General features: G+C 31.1%; 1 protein-coding gene across 2 annotated transcripts in view; it reads left to right on the top strand.

Moving 5' to 3' along the window:
• Positions 1-22507, top strand: part of LOC139521751 (lachesin-like) — a 75920-nt gene that overhangs the window by 40473 nt on the left and 12940 nt on the right. For both annotated transcript variants that reach the window (XM_071315331.1, XM_071315332.1), the window contains exons 2-4: positions 14911-15017; positions 18794-18998; positions 19597-19749. In XM_071315331.1, coding sequence (XP_071171432.1) covers positions 14911-15017; positions 18794-18998; positions 19597-19749 — 465 coding nt within the window. The remainder of the gene's footprint in view (positions 1-14910; positions 15018-18793; positions 18999-19596; positions 19750-22507) is intronic.

Consider the following 22507-nt stretch of genomic DNA (forward strand, 5'->3'; position numbering starts at 1 on the left):
TATTGCACATAGTCCTTATAGATAACATGCACTTTTAAAGAAAACGGTTACATCATATATTCCTTAATTCATCATTTCTTAATTAATGTAAATGTTGAAGGAAACAACGACTTCGTTATAATAATTTTACGAATGAATTATCAGTGAGGAATAAATCTTATAGATAATGCAAACCAGCATTATCATTTAAAATGTATTAGGAAAACAAAAATAAATTAGATGTAACGGGACAAAAAGAATATTACTCCTGTTGATTGACATAAAAACTCTATAACTTTCGCCTTGAAAAACAGATAGGTCCTCCAAAACTGAACTCAAACTACATCTGAAAAACAGATAGGTCCTCCAAAACTGAACTCAAACTACATCTGAAAAACAGATAGGTCCTCCAAAACTGAACTCAAACTACATCTGAAAAACACAATGATAATAGACTTATAAACCAGACATCCACATGTCCAACAATTTTGGAACGACGGGAGGACGCACCAACGGCAACATGTAACTGTATATATTTTCGGCTACTGATCATGAGTTTCAAAAAGATATAAACCAAACATGAATATCTAGAACTAAATTGTGTCATTCATTTGCCACAAGTTTTTTTTTGTAAAAAAATATATTTGCATATGACTGAATTAAACTGATATCGGGAAGTTTTAACCCTTATCCAGCTTTTGGTCTGACCGTAGTATAGTACTGAGACTAGAAGTGTCAGACTATTGAGTGTTCTTGTTATGGCATATGACATGATCAGTTTGAGACACCTTAATTTCATACAAATTTACTATAGTAAACCGGTCTTTTATCACCGCATTTACTTTAAAAAAAGTTGTTTGGAAAGGTCGATGCCACTGCTGGTGGAGTTTTAATTCCCCGAGGGTATCACCAGCCCAGTAGTCAACACTGTGCTGACATAAATAAGATTACCTTAGCTGTATTTGGCATTTGATCGGGATAGAATACACTAATTTATTAAGATGATATTCACATTACAATTTACGTAATACTAGTAGATAATGTTACGTCATCTTCATGGAGCAAGCAAAATGTGTGTACTTCTACTAAAAGAAACCCCGTAAATGAAAAAACTGGAAATTATAAATCTTAACATTTAAAAACGTGTGCCACGTTTTTTTCTTTTCCCCCCTATGCAAACCATCATGTATGTTTTGTTTTGTTTTTATTTTCAATTCGGTCAATTGATGGTGTTAGCAAAACGAGTCTCGCACGACGTCGGTTTCTGGTCACGTACACATTTAAAAGATTATTGAATTCTCTTCAAACATTTCGTAAATTGTCTGAAATTGTGATGAAAGAATAATTAGCAAGACGTCCTACCGAAAATTAATTCGAATATGCATCCCATGGAGCTACTTCTATACTTATTTTTTGTTGTTTTTAGTGCAATTTAAGAACATTACGCAAGTCAAATTGCTTCTTCAACACCGAAAAGACCTCTGACAGCCTGAATCTTTGCAAACACAGTGTATCTAAAAGAAATGGAAGTCATATTTCTTGAGTTTTATTTGTATAGTCACGAACATTCTTTACGATTTGACGTTTTCATTAGCCCTGTCGACAATGTGATATCATATTTATATTATTTGTTTTGGGAAGCTCCACGTGTCACTGGTATGATTTGATTCCATGGTTTGGTAATGATGGTTTATTACACATTAGACTTTCCGGAAACATATCTGGAACATGTAATTATGGCACATACCATGTCTGACTCATTTATGATCGGAACACGTTTCTTATTTTTACGAGGAATTCTAAATATATAAATTTAATGATAAGTAATCACGTATAATACCAGTAAATCATACAGGTTAGACTAAAGTGTTGATCAGCTGATAGAAGAAAATGTAGAGAAATCCTCACTTGTAAGACATATTATCTTCTAATTGACCACTGCTTTTAATTTCTCTATCATTCAATGGGATAAGCAATTACAAAACCAACATTATATTAAACTAATATGATTACTTTTTCCATTCTAAGCTATCAGTACTTTTCGCTTAATAAAATTACAATACATACAAAACACACACATATGGTCTCAAATTACCAGAAATTAATATTGTCTAGATGTATTTATAAAGATCTATTGTATGATTAACAGTAAAAAAGAAACAGATGTTTGGTTTATAGAAATAATATAAAACTGGGATAAATCAATAACAACTGTCCTTCACTTATATAATTTGTAAATGTAGATTGTTGGTTTTTTTTTCCAGTTAAATATGGAGGGATATGGAATAAGAAAAAATCATAAATGTTATGTTATGGTCGATGCCACTGCTGGTGGACGTTCCGTCCCCGAGGGTATCACCAGCCCAGTAGGAAGCACACAGGTGTTGACATGAATATCAATTATATGGTCATTTTTTAAACTTACTGTATTAAAACTTTGGAATTTTTCGAAAAACTAAGGATTTTTTTTATCTCAGGAGAAGATAACCTTAGCCGTATTTGGTACACATTTTTTGGAATTTTGGATCGCCAATGCTCTTCAACTTTGAACTTGTTTGGCTTTATTACTATTTTGATCTGAGAGTTAAAGTTGAGCGATCTTGAAGCGTATACAACGTGCCTTAAACGTGACTCAAACTTATCTGTAGCACGTTAAACGCGCGTGTAGCGTATGTATAACGTGCGTGTAGCGGACATGTATACGCTACACACACGCTTGAGCTGAAAGAATTTTTTTATGCTGCATAAAAATTTCCACTAGTCGTAGCGTTCACCAAGCGTTTATCTTTGTATATCGACGTACTTCAAACTATTGCAGCGCGCGTTTAACGATTGCGTAACGTTCCTCTGGCGTACAACTAACGTATACCTACTTTGTCAATTTTCTCCATACGTTTGGTGCATGCCGTTCTATACGCCAATGTGTGACGCCGGCTTTATCTATCTCTTATATAGTTCAATGTTATGATGAGTATCTAATTTCGTAATCGTACCTAAAACTTAATGCCTGTTGTTTTTAAATCGTCGTTTTATGAAGAAGAAAATAGGCACGCTTACTTGATATGTACGTAAACAATATTAAGTATTTGTTAAAAAAATCAGATTTTCATCATATTTTTTAAAAAACTAGAACATTCTTTAAAGGAAAGATAGCTATAATAGTCTAACTTTGTAAGATATGAACCTAGAATTTTACCGAAAAGACAGCTCGAAACAGGATGTCAAATGCAAAAATGTTAATTAGACTAAGAGTTGACACTCTTTTAGAGAAGGCCTTGGCTTACATATAATTTGTCAAAGAACTATGTGTAAATGGCCATTGTATATCAATTATATCAATTACTCGATGTTTTTAAGACAACAAAATTACATTTAAAGTGACATATCTGTGTCCATTCATTTATCATTGAATTAACAGATAGTTCTGAAGGTCCGAAGAATGGTACTATTTTTATTTCAGGGGACAAACAATGGCTTCTATCGCACCCTCCTTTGACTATATAGAATATTCGTTTCTTAACTTCAAAGTACAATGTTCTACAATACATTTTGTGTAGTGATCTTGATTCTAATTTTATATTTTAAAACCAGCTTCCAGACATAAGACATTTAATTACAATAACATCAAAGAGAATATTTTTGGTTGGCAGGTATCTGCTTATACATCTAACTTTTTTCCATTTTTTTCTATCAAAAATCCATTTAAAGTGCGATATTGTATCGATATTTTCAAAAATCATTGCAGACGTGCACAAAATCTATCCGATACACACAAACTAATTTAAAATATCACTTTTTTCACATTAATAATTTTGTTTTTAAAGGTTACATTTATCTATATTGAAATAATCATGGCTTATCAGTACCCCTTAAGAGCATGGAAGCATGGATGTAAAAATATGAGATGTCGCTGGATCAATAGTAATCAAATCGAACTCAACTTTGAAAATTAAGACAAAACATAAAAGATAAGAAGAAAGGAATAATCGATGACTCTTATTAAATTTTAAGGAGTATAAAACATTTGTTTCGAAAAGATAAACTCCATGAAAATATTGTTAATAATTACATTACAACCAATAAATGTTGTACTTTAGTTGTCACTTAAATAATCCTGTCTAAAGCACTAACAAATTGACCTCTGTATAATGTATTACTATTAAAAGTTTTTATACACCCCATTTTAATATAAAAAGAAGGACACATTTGCGCCAAATTAAATCAAAGAAAGTATTGATATCAGTAGTTTTATTTTGTGTTTTAATCTTAATGTTACTTTATTTTCAATAAATATTCAACTTTTTCTTTTCTTTACTGTAGTAATAAAATTATGTTTTATTATGCAAAACATTTTTTTTTTCTTATCCAATTCTAGGCTCTCGGATCATCCTGTAATTTTAACGTTTCACTATTCTAAATTAATATCCGACTTTTTTCTTTCTCGAGTTAAACAAATTATTTCATATCATTCAAAATGTAGTTTTTCTTATCAAATACTTGACCCCTAAAATCATACAAAGGAGCTCTTCTCCAAAAGTGAGTTGCTTGATTTTGCCCCTTGTAGATTGATACTTACCCTTTTTAACCATATATAACCATTTCTATTAAAAATTTCAGTTTTGAAAAGTGAGAGGTATATTTAACTATCAGACAAATTAAGCTAAGTCAACATGACTCAACCAATCACCAAAATCTCTGACTCAAACAAAACGTCTCAAGAACATGTAGAACATGTTCAAAATATAAATCGATACAATTTCTGTTTATGATAAATTAACCATCCTGTCAATTAATAAAAGTGATTTTCTGCTAAGATTTTCTAGGATAACTGGGTAATAACTGGAGTCAACACATTTATGGAACAAATTGAATCCACAGCAGGCCAAATGTCATTGATGAATTTCTTCAGTATATGATATTGACTATTATTGATAGCAATTTGTATAAGATGAATTGTCTATTTGTAGTAATAGTTATGATTCAGATATTTACCATACATCATCATAATTCCAGATGTTTTCTTGTATTGAAGTATATGGTAAGTGGTTCGTTACTTATGGATAACTATATCTGAGGGGTAAAGTTGAGATGACCTGTGTTAACCTGTCATGATCCTCGTATCAACTTAGTCAAGATTAAAACCAAGAATGTGAATGATTAAACAAAATGTTGAGAAATAATTCAAAAAATTTGATGTAGATACGTATATCAATGAGTAACTTTTCAAATTTTGCTTGAACGATATGAAAAGTCCGTCAAAGACTAAAATAAATACATTTATTATATAACGAAGAAAGGAAAATATTCTGAAACAAATTATTTAAATCAAATTCCAAAAAAGGTGCATTTAAGTCCATTTAACTTAGAACCACAGTACAATATCTCTTTTACAAAAAAATCATAATTTTATCAAACTTATTAAATTACCACTTTAAAAATATATTGTCCCTTAAGCCACTTGTTGTTTTGCAATGCAGCCAGTAATGCGATTGCAATTGTATACGAACAATGTTCGATCTATTCTTATACGCGTGTCTTTTTAATATGCAAGATCACACGCCAGGGATTACTCAGGAACACCAGTTTATACTGATAAGAGTAATCGGTTCTAAATATGCACCAGGAATAAGATCCGAACGAAATTGAGCATTCGAACTGATATGATTTTTTTATTGTCTATAAAAGTATTCTTTGGATATCAATATTCCGATGTCTGATAGCCTAAACAGAGGAAAAGCTTCCTCTTTTTTTTTTATTGAGAACATGACTGATGGTATAACCAGATTTTAATAATCTTAAATTGAATGTCGTATTTCTTCTTTGAAATTTTAGACAATCGATTCGGCTTGTGTTCTGACAGCATAAGCAATGAGAATAAATGAACAAGCCAACTCAACAATAAAAACACATTTAGCCATAGAAGTTTATTTGAAAGTCAATGAGGTTCAAAATTTCGTGTCAAACTGTCCGACATACAGTTTTTTCCAAACGTTTTGAGATATATATACTCGAATTTAATTTCAATTTTGCATCCATTAGACTTAGTGCAAAACTTGAATTAATATAAAAAAAAGAAGATGTGGTATGATTGCCAATAAAGACAACTCTCCACAAGAGACAAAAAATGACACAGATATTAACATCTATAGGTCACCGTACGGTCTTTAACAATGTGCAAAGCCCTTACCGCATAGTTAGCTATAAAAGGCCCCGAAATAACAATGTAAAATAATGCAAACGAGAAAAGTCTCTATTGTAATTATAAACCTTCACCTTTGTATTAGCTGCTTTGGAGTTTACAAGAGCTAACCCAGCACTTTTTTCAGCTATATAAGATAAAGCAGCACATACTTATTTTTATCTACAACTTTAAGATAGTATGTTTATCATGATTATCATTTATTGTACAGAAAAGTACGAGATAAACTAATTGAAACTTTGGCTTTTTCAATGGAATACTAAAAGTCGTATTAAAGCATTAACGTGACCGACCGTGACCATGATTAACATTGAAGCAATGTTAAAAACTTAAAAAAAAAAAAAAAAATGATGTTAACGTGTTATTAAGCAGGCAGTTTTTCATTAAAAAAAAATCAAACATTATTTAAACATTCTAGTGACAATCACTCATATCTTTAAATTTCATTTTATTAAAACATGAAGCAGAATTTATCTATGAGCCGACCGACATTTTTTACTCAATTTTGGTATATAATTTGTTTCTTCTTGTAGATTAAACGTCACACCAAACTCCAAATCATACAAATGAACTAAAAAAAAAACAACATACAAGACTAACAAAGGACATAACCCCTGACTTGGTACAGGCGCAAGCATGTCTTTTACAAGCATGTCTTTTCATTTAGAATTTTATGTGTAGACAAAGATGTATAAATGAAGTTGTCCGATAAATATAGATTCTACAAAAGAGGGGCGAAAGATACCAATGGAACAGTCATACTCATAAATAGAAATTAGTTGAAAACGCCATGGCTTAAAATGAAAAAGACAAACAGACAAATAATAGTACACAAGAAACAACAAAGAAAACTAAAGACTGAGCAACACGACTGCATCAAAAGTAGAACTTTAAATATTAAAAACGCTCGGCGAGCCTCGCGTTTTAAATTTGAAAGTTTGACTGTCTCGAGTGGATAAATACCGTATTACACGAGATTTGATGGTTGAATCTGCTCCTCTAATGATAAACAAACAATATGCTGGTAATCTCATCCTTCTTTTTAAATGATTTTCAAAAAGAAGTGTTCTTTATGTAACGTCATCAGTCATAATAGGAAATTCAGAGGAAAGCAAGAACATTCGACGTCATAATCGAATTTTGACCAATGAAGAACTGAAATGAAACGAACCACACATTGATTAAAAAAACTTATCAACATGTCAGGCAAAGAATAAATCGTGTAAGAATAATATAAATTTGAATACACAATTGTGATTTGATTTGTTGGCGGAGAAAAATGATTTTGAAAAACGTTTAAAACTTTATCAAATAGTTATCATAGATTTTTACTTGCTGTGAGTAACATGACGACCGGGTACCACTAGTGTACAGTATGGTTACACCCAAAAGTCACTAAATTTTAATGAAAAACTTCTTTGCAGAAATTCTGGACGAAAACATTCGGAAGTTATTGCAATTGTTGAATGACCACGTTATCTAAGATTAAACGAACGCAAAACTGTAACTTTGTTTTTCTTTTATCAGCATTTATCGATTGGTTTTAAAGAAAACATGAATTTTAATGATAAGTTTTGTGCGCAAAATTCCACGCAAGTCAAGCAAGTTGAAAATAATGAACTTAACAAATGATATTAATTTCAGTAATACAATAATGATGCAATATGAACAGTATGAAGGATAAATGCATCTATATTGTTAGCTCTGGAATTTTAAAAGAAACTATTCAGCAAAATGATGAATTGACTTATCAAATTAGAACGAATTCAGTATTGTTAAAATTTAGAATAAAGTATTATTAAGATTATTAACATTAATTCATCATGATCAGAAACTTTTCTTTTCGTATTGAAATGAAATGTATGATTCAGCTGAAATAGTTGATTATTTTCTCTCTTGCCTTTTCTTTATTGACATTGAGATTAAAAATGCAACTAGTGCAAATATTGTAGTCATTATAAAAGGAGGATAAGGTTAAAGCCAATTTTGCTTTTCAATGGGTAGAACTATTCCTTTAAACATTGTTGTTTCCGACCGTGTAATCAGCAGTTGTTTGAAAGAGTATTTTTTCTAAAGAATCATTTCGAAGAGGACGACAGGACTCAAGTTTACAAAGAAATACTGTAAACATATTATCTATTAAACGTCTAAGGTTATTGATTTCAACTTAGCCAAAACAATTAATGCTAATGCAGTTTACTTTTTATTGTTAAAAAAATGAAAATTTGTGATGATATATTCAAACGTGCCTAAAAAGGCTAAGCCCTTAACATAATTTGATGCATAAGAGATTTTTGATAAGGCTAGCATGCATTTAATTTTTCATCTAATATAAATGGAATTCTCCAACAGAATCTTGTTGCATTAGTCACCGAAAAGAATCCAAAATTAATATCCTTATATCATAAAATAGTATTTATTTTAAAACATTTCATTTTCCAGAAGTAGAAAATTAGTTTTTGTTCAGGGTTATTCTGGAAGGAAATAATTTAAATCAACTTCTAAATGTCTTGAAGCAAATGAGTTATGTATCCCAATGAAATTGACTTCGGATAAAAAAGGAGAAAGCGTCTTATCCATTAGCAAGTTCGCACAGTTTTCAAATTGATCAGCTTGATGTATATGGTCCTACAGTCGTCACTATCAATATCATCTCGCGATAGGTCAGTTCATTTCCCGCGAGACTGTAGATATATTACCCATTGAAATTCTACTGTTAAATTCTATCTTACAACCTTTGGCTAAAAACTAATTAGTCATTATGCACAAAATGGCTCAATCTAATATTGATCTTTTCACGTTTATAAGATAACATAACGGGTAATTGAACTAAACATGTTTTTGTACAGAAATTTTCCCAATTATTACGAACCCCTAACCACTGGAAAATAATTAAAGCTTTCTCAATAAAGTCGCTGAAGATTGGCTAAGAAGTTTATATTGCTTTGCTGCAAAGAAGTCTTAAATCACTCGAGAACATTTACAAAGCGACCAATCGCCACTTATCACTCAAACTTTCCCCTAACAGATATCTATTTACAGAATCTATCGTAACATGTATAGGCATGCAAAATCATAATAAAACATCTATACCTATTAGTAAACTTAATTGAATATGACGCCAAATATGAAATTTTATTCAAAACTTAGTATTTTCTAATTATATTGAATTCCTTTTACGAGTTATACTTGTATAACAACATCTCTCTTGAATCCAAAATTTACATATTCCTCTGGTGTTGGCAATACAAAATCTTATTTCAACCAAACGTTTAAGGAGTAGTTGTTGTATGATAAATATTAAAAAAGAAAGAGTGACAACATTTTTCGGTTACTCACGAAACAAGATAAGTTTCAAAGAGTATCACAGACTGAGGACTAATATTATATTTTTACTGTGAACATTAAATAGACTTAACTAAGGTGGTATTACATCTTACAAAGTTTACCCAAAGGTGTTTTTGCAAATAATTCCACTCAAACCGTTGCTATCAGACGTCTTAAAATTGCAGTGAGGTTATTTTTTTTTTGCTCAGTGTTGAAGACCATACTGATTTTGAGATAAAAAAACCCAGCAATACAAGCTCTGTTCCTTTGCTTTGTTTGTGTGTGTGTTTGTTTTCTTTTTGTTTTGCTGTGCATGAGCTGATTCTGTATCATAGATGGATCCCATTATCCTGTGTTTTTTCTATTATTAATTTAGCTAGAATAGCATGGTTAACAAAGCACATGTCAACAATCAATTTAGCTAGAATAGCATGGTTAACAAAGCACATGTCAGCAATTAATTTTGGACTCAAGTCACAAACAAAAAACAAAACACTAAGTTTCCTTCTGTTTGACGTTGATGTTCATACTGCCATTATGACTATGACACCTATAATGCTGAACTTGTACTAATGAAGCTGACTTAAAGTAAATTAACCTGGCATTAATACAAACGTTTGTTTGACAGGTTGACATATACACACACTTGAAAAGAACTTCTCAAAATTATAACATGCATTATATACTAGATGGTATTTCTTACTCTATATTCTGTTTTAGTGTCGTTGATATAATGGTATTCAAACTCATGCAAGTCCTCGCATCTTTCAAAAGGCACGCTTACGAGTGGATTTCCTCACTTATTCAATTAAAATGTTTTTTTCTTTTTAAAATTGGCCATAAACGACCTATATAATGTACAAACAAAATTTAACGAAAAACAATTATGTACTACAAAAGTTTAGTTTTCTCGTTTAAATGGTTTTATATTTGTTATTTCGGGACCTTTTATAATAACTGATTGTACGGTATTGGCTTTACTCATTGTCGAAGGCCGTGCGGTGACCTATAGCTGTTAATTTCTGTGTCAATTTGTCTCTTGTGGAGATTTGTTTCATTGACAATCATACCATATATATTAAAAAAAACCAACCCCGGTTTAACCCTCGTTTCCGAATTTTTGTGCAGTTTTATTTAGTTGGATGTACCATGGAATTTGTTTAACGTTTGAGTACTTGTTCAACTTGTTTTTACCTCATCACATTGTATGCCTGTACCAAACCCAGCTATCTTGACCATGTAGTCTTCTGTTTGCTTAGTAGTCGGTTGTTGATTGATGTGGCCTTTTGTGCTGTCAAATAGTTTTAGTGACGCATGTGCTCCTTTTGTCTATCATTTTTTTATTTGAAAAGTGATAAATCAAACTTGATACTTTCTTTTTTTATGACTTTATGTAAAAAATAAGTATCAATCAAAACTGCCAAGAAGTTCATTCATACATTCATGTATTCAATGATATACATAAGAATTTTTATCTGTAGAAAATATTAAACTTCCGCCGTGGTTAGTCAGTTTAAATACATAAACAAGACTAGATTAATACGCAATATATTTTCTTATTTCAATTTCAATGACAATGAGGAAGTTCCGTACAGTAAACATGACAATCTTTAGGTTATTAAATAAAAAAGTAATTTTCAGTGTTTCGATCATTTAATTGTTCTAAGATTTCAACTATCTATGACAACGTTTAGTCTGTTTTATTCACGTCTTATTAAATTAGTTCTTAATATTATTGGTTCAGAAAAGTTAAATTCTAGCGAACATGTGGGATATTCTAGAATCATCTGGCAGTGCACTGAACAAGGAATCATACGTTTATGCCTGTACCAAGTCACGAATATGACAGTTGTAGTCCATTTATTTGATGTGTTTGACATTTTGGCTTTGCAATTTGATTATGAACTTTCCGTTTCAAATTTTCCTCGAGGTTCGGTATTTTTGTTATTTTACTTTTTATGAAGTTGAAATACAAGTAATAACAAAGTTGTTCTTCTCTCTTGCAAAGTGCATATTTGTCTGATCTGACTAGGCTTTTTAAAACCTGTATTTGTGTATCAACACTAGAATTTTAAGTATTAAAGCAAGTCTGAAATAAAAGTTTTATGAAAGATAAAACACGAAGGGTATCTACAGGGTAGTATACATCAGTTATTAATTTTGATCACAAACCACATTTTCAAGTTCTATTGAGCCTTAAAATAGAATGAAATTCAAAACAGTGTGGCTATGGCCATTGATTGACACATTAAATTCATCCATTGACTAGAACAATTTACGTGAACGTTTGTCTGTAACGACCACTGTTCACGAAGTACCTACGATAGACATTTAAACTGTGGGGTCACCAAAGGTTTCTTAACGCCTTTAATTATAAAATAATTCGAAAAATTAATCAGGAATAACCTTTATGTTTTGATTTATATAATTGATATAAATCAGAACATCGTGTTATTTCTGATTAATTTTTCGAATTACTTTATTAAGGTGTTGAGAACCTTTGGTGACCCCATAGTTTAAGTGTCTTTAAAAAGTACATAGTGAGCAGTGGTCGTTACACACAAACGTTCACCTAAATTGTCCCAGTCAATGAATGAATTTAATGTGTCAATCAATGGCCACAGCCACACTGTTTTGAATTTCATTCTAAACCAGTTTCCAGACGACCATGAACTTTTAACTGGTAATAAACCCTACGTTTTTTACTTACAATGTATTGTTTTTGGATATGAAAAGTCTATTTTTGTGAAGATCCACACAGTTGATTTCACCAGTATCATTAAGACGTGTGATATTTTGATAGATAACATATATGTTTTAAGTTTGTGGATTGATATTCAACAAACAGTCGGTATTCCTAATTGTACTAATTCAGCACACCTAACGTAATGTTTTTTTTTATACTCAAGATAGCAAAATTCATAAAACACCTTCTAAAAGACAAAACTGGAAACAGTATATACATGTTTATGCCAAGTTGCTTCTATTTAGTTTCAATTTCAGATAAATCGATTTGTTACTCATATCCGAGTGAGTGTTTACCTCTCATTTACCTCGGAGAATTTTCAAATATAGATACGTAGTAGTTCGTAATAATGTCTTGTTGACTTCACTTAACAACCCACTCTTTAGTCAGTCCATTCCCTTGTTTCTTGTGTACTTTTCAATCCGTTGGGTTATTTTAAATTGTTAGACGTTTTGTGTTCTATTAGATATAGGAAGATGTGATGTGAGTGCCAATGAGACAACTCTCCATCCAAATAACAATTTATAAAAGTAAACCATTATAATTCAATTTACGGCCTTCAACACGGAGCCTTGGATCACACCGAACAACAAGCTATAAAGGGCCCAAAAATCATTAGTGTAAAACCATTCAAACGGGAAAACCCTCGGTCTAATCTATATATAAAAAAACGAGAAACGAGAAACACGTATAAATTACATAAACAAACGACAACTACTGAACATCAGATTCCTGACTTAGGACAGGTGCAAATATTTGCAGCGGGATTAAACGTTTTAATGGTACCAAACCTTCTCCCTTTTTCTGAAACAATAGCATAACATCACAACATAGAAAAATACACGATAAAATATAATTGGCAGGCTTAACTCCATTACCCTATATACTATACAATTACTCTACGAACTTATAACTATCTGCCGCCTTACTCACATATATGTTAACGTAATACTAGTATATCTATATATATACGATCATTTGTATATGGTTAAAAGCCTTCCAAATCTACGAAGAATGTCTTTTTATCTCAAATATGTCGATGCGATGGTACAGGAATGTGATCTAGTATATTTTTACTGAAAAAAGGAACGTATTAAACTACCCTTACCTACTTAATTGAATAATAACATTCGAAATAGAATGTACATAGTATTCACCCAAAGTAATCTAACTACATTTATAAAATAGTATTAATTTCATTAGTTCTAATTTCCAAATTTCGTTGCGATATACATACACAGTTTTTGTTATTTTGCTGTAGTATTATTTGTAACGTTTGCGAAAAGCTACATTTGTGTACATTTCCTTTTTTTTCTTTTTTTAAATTTTAATTGAATCAGCATGTTGGTATTACCACCCGACCAACCTATTCAGAAGTAAATTCTTAGTGAAACATTATACACATTAGAAATGGTACTTACAGCATCTTTTGCTGAAAGTATTTTATTTCACTTCATAGATATCCACTTTTGTATGAAAATATGTTTTTATTTATTTTACTACAAGACGAATTGACTGATATCTGATCTTTATTATAGTATTCACCTACAGCGTTATTGGTGTTTTATAATGCAAGTACATACTGCTTCTAGCTGCTAATTGCTGCCACAATGAAATTTATTTAAAAATTAGCATCGATTTGTAGTGAAAACTGTTTGAAATCATCTATAAAAGACTCCGTGTAGTCTTGAAGTTAATGTCTATTGAGGGAATTCTATAATGACTGAATTAGATTAGTTATCAAATTACAAGCTGTTTTACAAAACAAACGTCTTGACTTATTTGTTACAACAACAAATTTAATAAATTTACTTCTCCAAACACCAATCTAGAGCATCTTGTGATTATGTCCCACAGTTTGTAACAATAACGTCCAATTTGTGTCCAAATCAATTTAAGATGTACATAACATTTGATTGCACGAGTCTGATAATCTCAGGACAATACACAGGGCATTACAAAGGCTTAAAACAATCCTTACTCGTCATTTATCATGTATTTTGCCGATATGACAGTAATTGTTTCCTATGGCCGCTTAGACAAATGAAAATCGATCAGAATGAAAGGCTCATTCACGCTAAAACGAACAATGAACTGCATCCGACATCATCTTTTGTATATTTACTTACACTTTAAAGTTTATAATAAATATAAATTATATTACGCCTGATTGAGCCTAACTTTGAAAATGAGCTTTGACCATTAGAGCCAAATTAGAATAACGAGACACAATGGAAGTAGATAAATTCGACTTCTTTTCCAATTATAGAATTCAAAACAGGCTACTATCAAGTTACGAAAAGCTTATATCTGTCATTTCTTTTAAAGTACAATATTCATTTGCTTAAGCTCAGTATGGTTCATCAAATCAAATTATTAAATCAGTATGGAACAAATTTTCAATTGTTAGATGAATATATAATTATAATGCCAATTAGTGTCAGATCGAAATAATGCTTCTAAGAGCACATATATTTCTACTAATTTTTTTTATATCTCCTCTTTCCCTTCATTTTTAATTTACAATTATATATCGGCTTAATTCAACTGTTATTAATTGATTTGTCAATTAAAAATTGTATTCAAAAAGCCAAATTAGAAATAATTTTTACATTGTTGGTTTACACTTGATAATTGTTTCTTCTTCTTCTTCTTTCAGTTGAACCACAAGAGCCAAGTTTTGATGTTCCATTATTCAACATTACAGCAAAAGCCGGAGAAACAGCCATTTTACCATGTTCTGTACAACAGTTAGGAAGTCACTGGGTATGTTGAATTTATAAATGCAAAGTTAAAAACATTTATAACTGATTCATAGAAAAATTGCTGTTCCTATATAATTATTTATTAACAAAAAACTCAGCAATAATACCAGACGACAAACAGCTTTCATTTTCTATTTGGTTTGTACCGTTATTTTTTTTTATATAGTGGAATATATAAGAAAAAAATTATTATTCATTTTTTTTCATTCTTTTGGAAATTTCCCGGTTAAGTAAAAGGTCGATCAGAAGAGGATCACAACTGACTCGCGTAAGAATGCCCACGTCATTTTAGAAAACCGGTCAACCAAACGTATTGAATATGGTATTAACATTGATTGATTGCCTGTTGTTTGCTTAATGTCTAGTTAATTGTTAAGTGTTACTTGAAAAATCAAACACCTAGCTGTTATCAGTTTCAAATATATTTTTTCTTGAACCAAAGAGTACCATTAAAAAGTTTTTTCCTTTCCCTAAGACATTCCTTTTTATGCCTTCTGGCATACTTCTTATGGAACAAAAGGATTATTTTTATCATTACTTTAACTTTAAAATGAGGTTTCCCTGTGTTAAGGGCACCAGGTAAAATCCTAAAAATACTGAACTCCGAGGAAAATTCAAAACAGAAAGTCCCTAATCAAATGGCAAAATCGAAAGCTTAAGCACATCAAATGAATCGATAACAATTGTCATTAGCCTGACTTGGTACATGCCTTCTCTTATGTATAAAATGGTGGATTGAACCTGGATTTATAGCTAGCTAAACCTCTTACCTGTATGACAGTCGCATCAAATTCCCTTATATTGACAACGATAAATAAGTTTATATTTTTATATTGCTGCATGAGATGAGCAGAGGCTTATAAAAATAAAATCTGCTCTGAACATCAGGTTAACTTAACATAAACATGGTTTATATTATCTTTTATTTCTGTTTTAGTTTCTGCTGATGCCTCTTATCCAATCCACTAACTACTGAAACTATATTGAGAGCCTGCATGAAAAACCAATAAAGTTATACAATTGTCAATTAAACTAATTTCTTAACAAACATTAAAAGAGTCCAAATAAAATATTTAATTTATAACCTTGTATAATGAGAATATGAGGGAATACCTTAATTACCCGATACGAAAATATACACTAAGGGTAAGATATGATATTTTTTTTAAATTTACAAGTATATAGAAGCAACAGTAGCATACCGCTCTTCAAAAGTCAGAAAACAAATTCCGGGTTACAAACTAAAACCGAGGGGAAAACACCAACTATAAGGGGGAAACAAAGAAACAACATAAACACTGAAGTGCAACATAAACAAACGAACTATTAGATAACAACTGTCATTTTCCTGACTTGGTACAGTACACTCTAAGATTGTTTTAGCCATTTTATTAAGTTATCAAGAACCCTACAAAGGACTCTGAAATGTTTTGTTTTAGTACGGACTAGACTTACGGTTATAAAGATCATTTCGTATATCTCCCTAAGACCACGAACCAGTAAAAACATAATCTAATCTTTTAAATTAACCAAAAAATCAAAAAGGTCTTGATAAAACTCTTATTCTAACACATCTGTTAAATAAAATATAATTGAGAATGGCAATGGGGAATAGGTCAAAGAGCTCGACCAACGAGCAGAACAAGAACTTCTTCATTCGATTTAAAGATCGTGGATAAAGTCTAATGTATAACTTTATCAATCTTTTAAAAGACGAAAACGAAATAAAAAATAAATGAAGTTATGATTCATGTACCATCAAAATAGCTGATTTTCGAATTTATATTTCAGTTTCGCTTCGAATGTATAAAGGTTGTAAATATTCCTATTATAATCAACATAGTTCTCCACGGGCCTTGTTGGTTTAGAGTTTAAAACAGTTATATCGTGTTTTTTTGCGATAATTTTAACCCCCGTTTAGTTGTACTGTTTGGGTTGTGAATTTAAGCATTCAATGCAACCCATGATAACATATCCAAAGTACCATGGCTGTTATGATTCATCCCCTTATTAATTTGAATGTCGAATCAATTTGAATTACATGTTGAGTGCCATTTAACATGTTGTGTGGGGTTTTGTGGTTTTAAGTGTATATAGTTCGTTGATTGCAATGCTTATTTTCTTTGATTAAACAATCACTTAAACGCAAGTGACAATTGTTGAAAACATTTTGTCTAGCACTTTTAGGTGTTTGTTTATATAGCTCTTCTTAACACATATCACTCCATGTAACTTTCATATGTACATTTTGACCAGCATTGATAAGTTTTCATTTGAATGTTTTCTTAAAGTAATACTCACGTCATGTAAACATTTACTGTTCAAGTTTGAGGATTTTGATGAAACAAAAAAGTCATAAGTGAACTTACTAGAAATGAAATTGAATGAATCATACACTAGATTTAAACATACGATCATTCAAGCGTGATTAAAAGCCCTGAACTCAGTTATGAAGTCATGTTTTTGGTTGATGATCATTCAATAAGGATGGCATAAATCGTTTATTTTTCAAATATCAAATATTATATGAATAAATTTACGAAGAGGTAAGATCGCATTTCAATATTTATGCTTGGTTTCCTCTTCTCTATTTACGCAATCGACTTCTCCATTAATTTGATATTTTGAAATTTATTAACACTGGGAATAGTTTGGTAAACTCACCACTTTCTTACTGTCAAAACATACAGTAACTCAAAGTTAATATTCAATCAAACGGACACTTAAATCGATGGTAAGTCATATATTAATCAAGTCAGCTAAACTGGAATGGAATAATTTCCCTCTTTTTGTTTGCCTTATTCTGAAATATTGCTTAGTGAATGACATTTGAGGCATTTAACTTCAACTGTACATTAAATGAAAAATAGGTAGTCTTGTTTCCATTTCCACGAAGTAATTTATATTTTCAATTTTAATAAATCGTGTGTAGTTGTCATGTATGTTTCAGTTAACCAATTAAGTGATTAAGAATATGCATTTTGAAAATGGCAAGTCTAATACCAACTAAAATTGATTTCATTGACACTAAGATAAAGTAATATTTCCTCAACTCCTGAAATACTTTCCACAAAAGAGACAGTTTAACATACAGGAAAACAAACTTTTGGCACTTACAAACTTTGTCAACTGACGAGATAAATTCAATAGATATAGGCAAGAAGAAGTTCGATTAGAAACAAAATATGTGTCCGATGAGTCACGACAAACTTTTCTGAATTCACCTTCTGCATAGGAAGAGTTATTGATACGAAGAACTAGGTTTTCGTTCTCCCTTTGACCCTTTCCGGCCGTGGACTTGTCCATATTCCAAACTTAATTCTGATATAACCTCTATGATCATACCATTAGTCTGGTTCCCGGTTGTTACACATACTTATAGATATACATACAAGGAGATGTGTATTCAGCTGAATAATCGAAACTTATTCTTTTCAATTGTAAGCCTAATTTCGATTGTTTATATCTCAAATTTTGTTAAATAACTGACAGAAGATACAAACGCCTTAAAATGAATGTAGAATGAAGTATCATACCTAAGTAGCTGTCATAACTGAGTTTTATGGTACCATCAAAAATTGGTTCTGTTTTCATTTTATCATATTTTTGTGCAAGAGTGGAATAATAAGAGCCTAACAAAGTAGGTCAAACTAAAATGAATTGATGAAAGATAGTGTTTGGTCAACACAAAAGATCAAAGGCAATGTGAAGACAAAATTTCGTTTCTTTATGTTTCTTTTAGAAAACTTCGTTCAAGTTATAAATTAATTATTACAGGTAGCATGGTTAGACCCCAGAGAAAAAGTATTGACAGCAAGAGACCAGCGCATTATATCAGATGCGCGGATAAGTGTAGAACGACCGTTTAAAGATGACTGGAACTTATACATCAGGGATGTTGAACATTCTGATGCCGGAAAATACATGTGTCAAATAAACACTGATCCAGTAAAAATTAAATATGTTATGTTATATGTACATGGTAGGTTTTTGATACATTTCAAAAGGTAATGTTAAGTCAGAGTATATTATATTTTGTTTAAAGCACAATTTACAAGTCTGTTTAAATGTCAAAACAAGACCAAATATAATTATTAGTCCAATTTGGTTAAAGGTATTCAAAATGAAGATTTCAAGTCTTATTTCGAAATTGTGACTGCTTTAACTCTAACCGATGAACATATATTGGACATACAACACGTCGTTCAATACAAACACGGAACTTGCTATCGAATCTAGTTATCTCACCACGATAAAACAATGTTGTTTTTTTTTTTTTTTTTTTTTTATGTCAGATTACTATTTTGGCTACTTGTAACATTACGATATCGCGGACTTGCAATAATCCACATGTTTTAAAACTTCAAAAGTTTTATTTATAGCTTTTGCTTGTTATCTTTTAGCTTTCTTTTTTTAAGTCTACTCTTACTTCATGTGTCGTGCGCAGTAAATTAATAATGATTTTAAAAAGTTATATAACACAATAAAACACAAACTTGTTACTTTTGAAGTCCACAAAAAAATGTGATTTATGTCAGTTGATCTAGAAATGATTTACTCCTGTTTTTTTTCTATTTAAGAACCTCCAAGGATTATTGAGGAATCATCAACTAGTAAGAAAACAGCAAAAGAAGGTGATACAGTGCAACTGTTTTGTAATGCAACAGGAATTCCTGAACCAACCGTAACATGGTACAGACGTAGGTCTGATATAAATCGTCAAGCAAAAGAAGGTAAACAAAAAGAGTTGATTTTAGTCGTCTTTTTTAATCATGAATATAATTTCTATGACAGGTGATTTATATAACTTTCAAGTTCATGGATTACTGTTAACAATTAATAGAGTTACTTTGATTTTTTCTATTTCTCTAATTTGTCTAAGAAATTGCAGACTTCATCTATCTGGGAAAGGACCGGAATGCTACTAATGCGACCAAAAAACTGTCCAAAACATATCGTTTCTGTTTAGAATTGTATACACATCATTTGATTTTGACATTTCATTTGGAACACAACATCCACGTCTACGAAATTGACTCAAAAGACAAGCCTTAACAATGATACAGTATATATGTGTTCCTTAATTCTTATTTTCAACTAAAGAACGAAGATTTGAATGAAGACTTTTTTCACTGTACAAATAGTTATCAAAGGTACCAGGCTTATAATTTGATGATCCAGACGCGTGTTTCGTCTACATAAGACTCATCAGTGACTCTCAGATCAAAATAATTAGAAAACGGAACAAGTATAAAGTTGAAGAGCATTGAGGACCGAAAATTCCAAAAAGTTGTTCCAAATAAGGCGAAGGTAATATTTGCAAAGGATAAGAAAAAAAATGATTTTTATGTCAATACCGAAGTGCTGGCTACTGGGCTGGTGATACCCTCGCGGACCACCATCAGGGGCATCGACCAAGGGGTGTTATTAGTGACATCTCTAGAACGTCTATTACGGAAATATCCTAACAAAATATTGTTGACTGCAATATCATCTGTGTAGCCTCTTTCAAATTTATTCAAAACTTTCAATCAGTTTAAAAAAATCCCGCCTTCATAGCTAATATGAAATTGCTTACTTAGGGGCGGTGTCAATCGTATCTGTAACCTATCTTAATACTTGTAGCTCGAAACACTCGATATTAAAAATATTCAAGAACGGTTTTTTCCTGTTATCATTGATTTTAAAAACCATATATAATATTTGATCATCAGCAAGTTAAAAATGAGAACATGTATTTTGATTCGTAGTCTTCACAACAATACCTATCAAACATTTCAACAAGTTTATCAGCAATGCTTTGAAGGAGAACTTAGAGGTTTCTGTAGTGTACCGAAGGTCTTTCACCAGTACTTGACACCCTTCCAACGAATCTGTCAATTCGTCCGGTTTTTATTCTTTCCCTATTATATTTCAGTAGTTGCTATCTTTTTTTGACACTATAACCTGTAACGCCATACGTTACAGTATCACAATTATTTGTTTTAGTTATTAGCAAGATACAGCACCTTTTAGAGGTACCTTGTATCAATATTATATGCAGTCGATATCCATCCGAGTGTTCTACTTATATTTCAAGTGACGACGATATACACACCTCCGATCTAACTACTCAGACGTTATAATCACCGGTTAACTGTTAGCGAGGAGTTCTATGCTTCAAAACTTGCATTATATATAAGATATATCTTATCTAAAAGTTTTATATAAAGTTTTTCACTGTTGTTGTTGTCTTGTTGTGTTCCATAGTGTTTTTAATTTCGCAAATATTTTATGTTTAAGGTTATAAAACTTTTGAACTCGAGCATGCTGGATGATATTTCTTCCAAACGCACATGTCTTGCTCACAAAATTATTTCATATCTTAATCATCCTTTTCATAATGAAAATTTGAAACTATTTACATAAAACACGCTGTTGATTTATTAAGGATGTTAGCTACTCTATTTTAAAATAACAAGCTTTTTAAAAGACTTACAAATTTGATAGTATATAAATAAAGAAACTAAAAAAGCAAAAAGAAATGATGGGTCCGTGTGGTTGTTTTCGAGATATAAGCCATTGAAAATTTGGCGGGAAATAATTCTCTCTAGATTTTTCTTACATTTAGCATTGGTACCTTTTTTGTTTAAAAAACTATGAAAAATAACAAGGATTTCATAAGATTTTGAAATATGGCTTTTTAAACTATATGTAATAAAAATGTTAAAAGAAAAGTGAGGGTTAGTGGGCAAAATTTGTTGATGTTAATACATGGATAAAACCAGAGGATTCCGAAAATCTGACAAAAATTCAAAAAATAGTGGATCAAACATCCTTAAGAAAATAATATAGCCCATATAATCAAAGCTTTCATATACAAGAAATATATAATTTGACTACTGTTACCTCGTACCATAGTCAAGACAACTTTCCCCCCATTGCAATTAATGATATAATGTTGGCTCAATGAACTAGTCAAGTTTAAATATTATTATCAGACAATTTTAGAAGTATCAATCATTAATTCTTTAATGTCTTCGTATGAATTTTTTTTGGGTTTTTAAAATTGATATCGATATCAGTTTTTGATATCGGTTTTGTCCATCTTATAAAACTGCGTCAACTATGACGCGACATAAATAAGTCGCACTACATACGTTTTTACGGTGATCACGAATTGGTTATCAGATACGATATATACATGCATGTGTATCTACTCACTAGCAATATATGTGTGCAGACCTACATCTATAAATACCCGACAAGTATTCTGATTTGAAATTTAACCGATTATGTCCTATAACAATTTAAATTGTAAAGTTGTGACTGAGCATGAAATCAAATGGCGGAAATGAAGGCATAGCGGGTGACGTTTACCTTGTCGACAAAACCCGAGTTGATCTTTTGGAGTGCATGCGTTTTCCTGAACATTTGTTTCTATCCTTGAATGACATCATAATTGATTAATGAGATTAGAGCGTCAGTAAACTACAGTTGCTTTTATTTACT

The sequence above is a fragment of the Mytilus edulis genome, chromosome 4, assembly GCF_963676685.1.
Source record: "Mytilus edulis chromosome 4, xbMytEdul2.2, whole genome shotgun sequence".
Taxonomy (NCBI): Eukaryota; Metazoa; Mollusca; class Bivalvia; order Mytilida; family Mytilidae; genus Mytilus; species Mytilus edulis.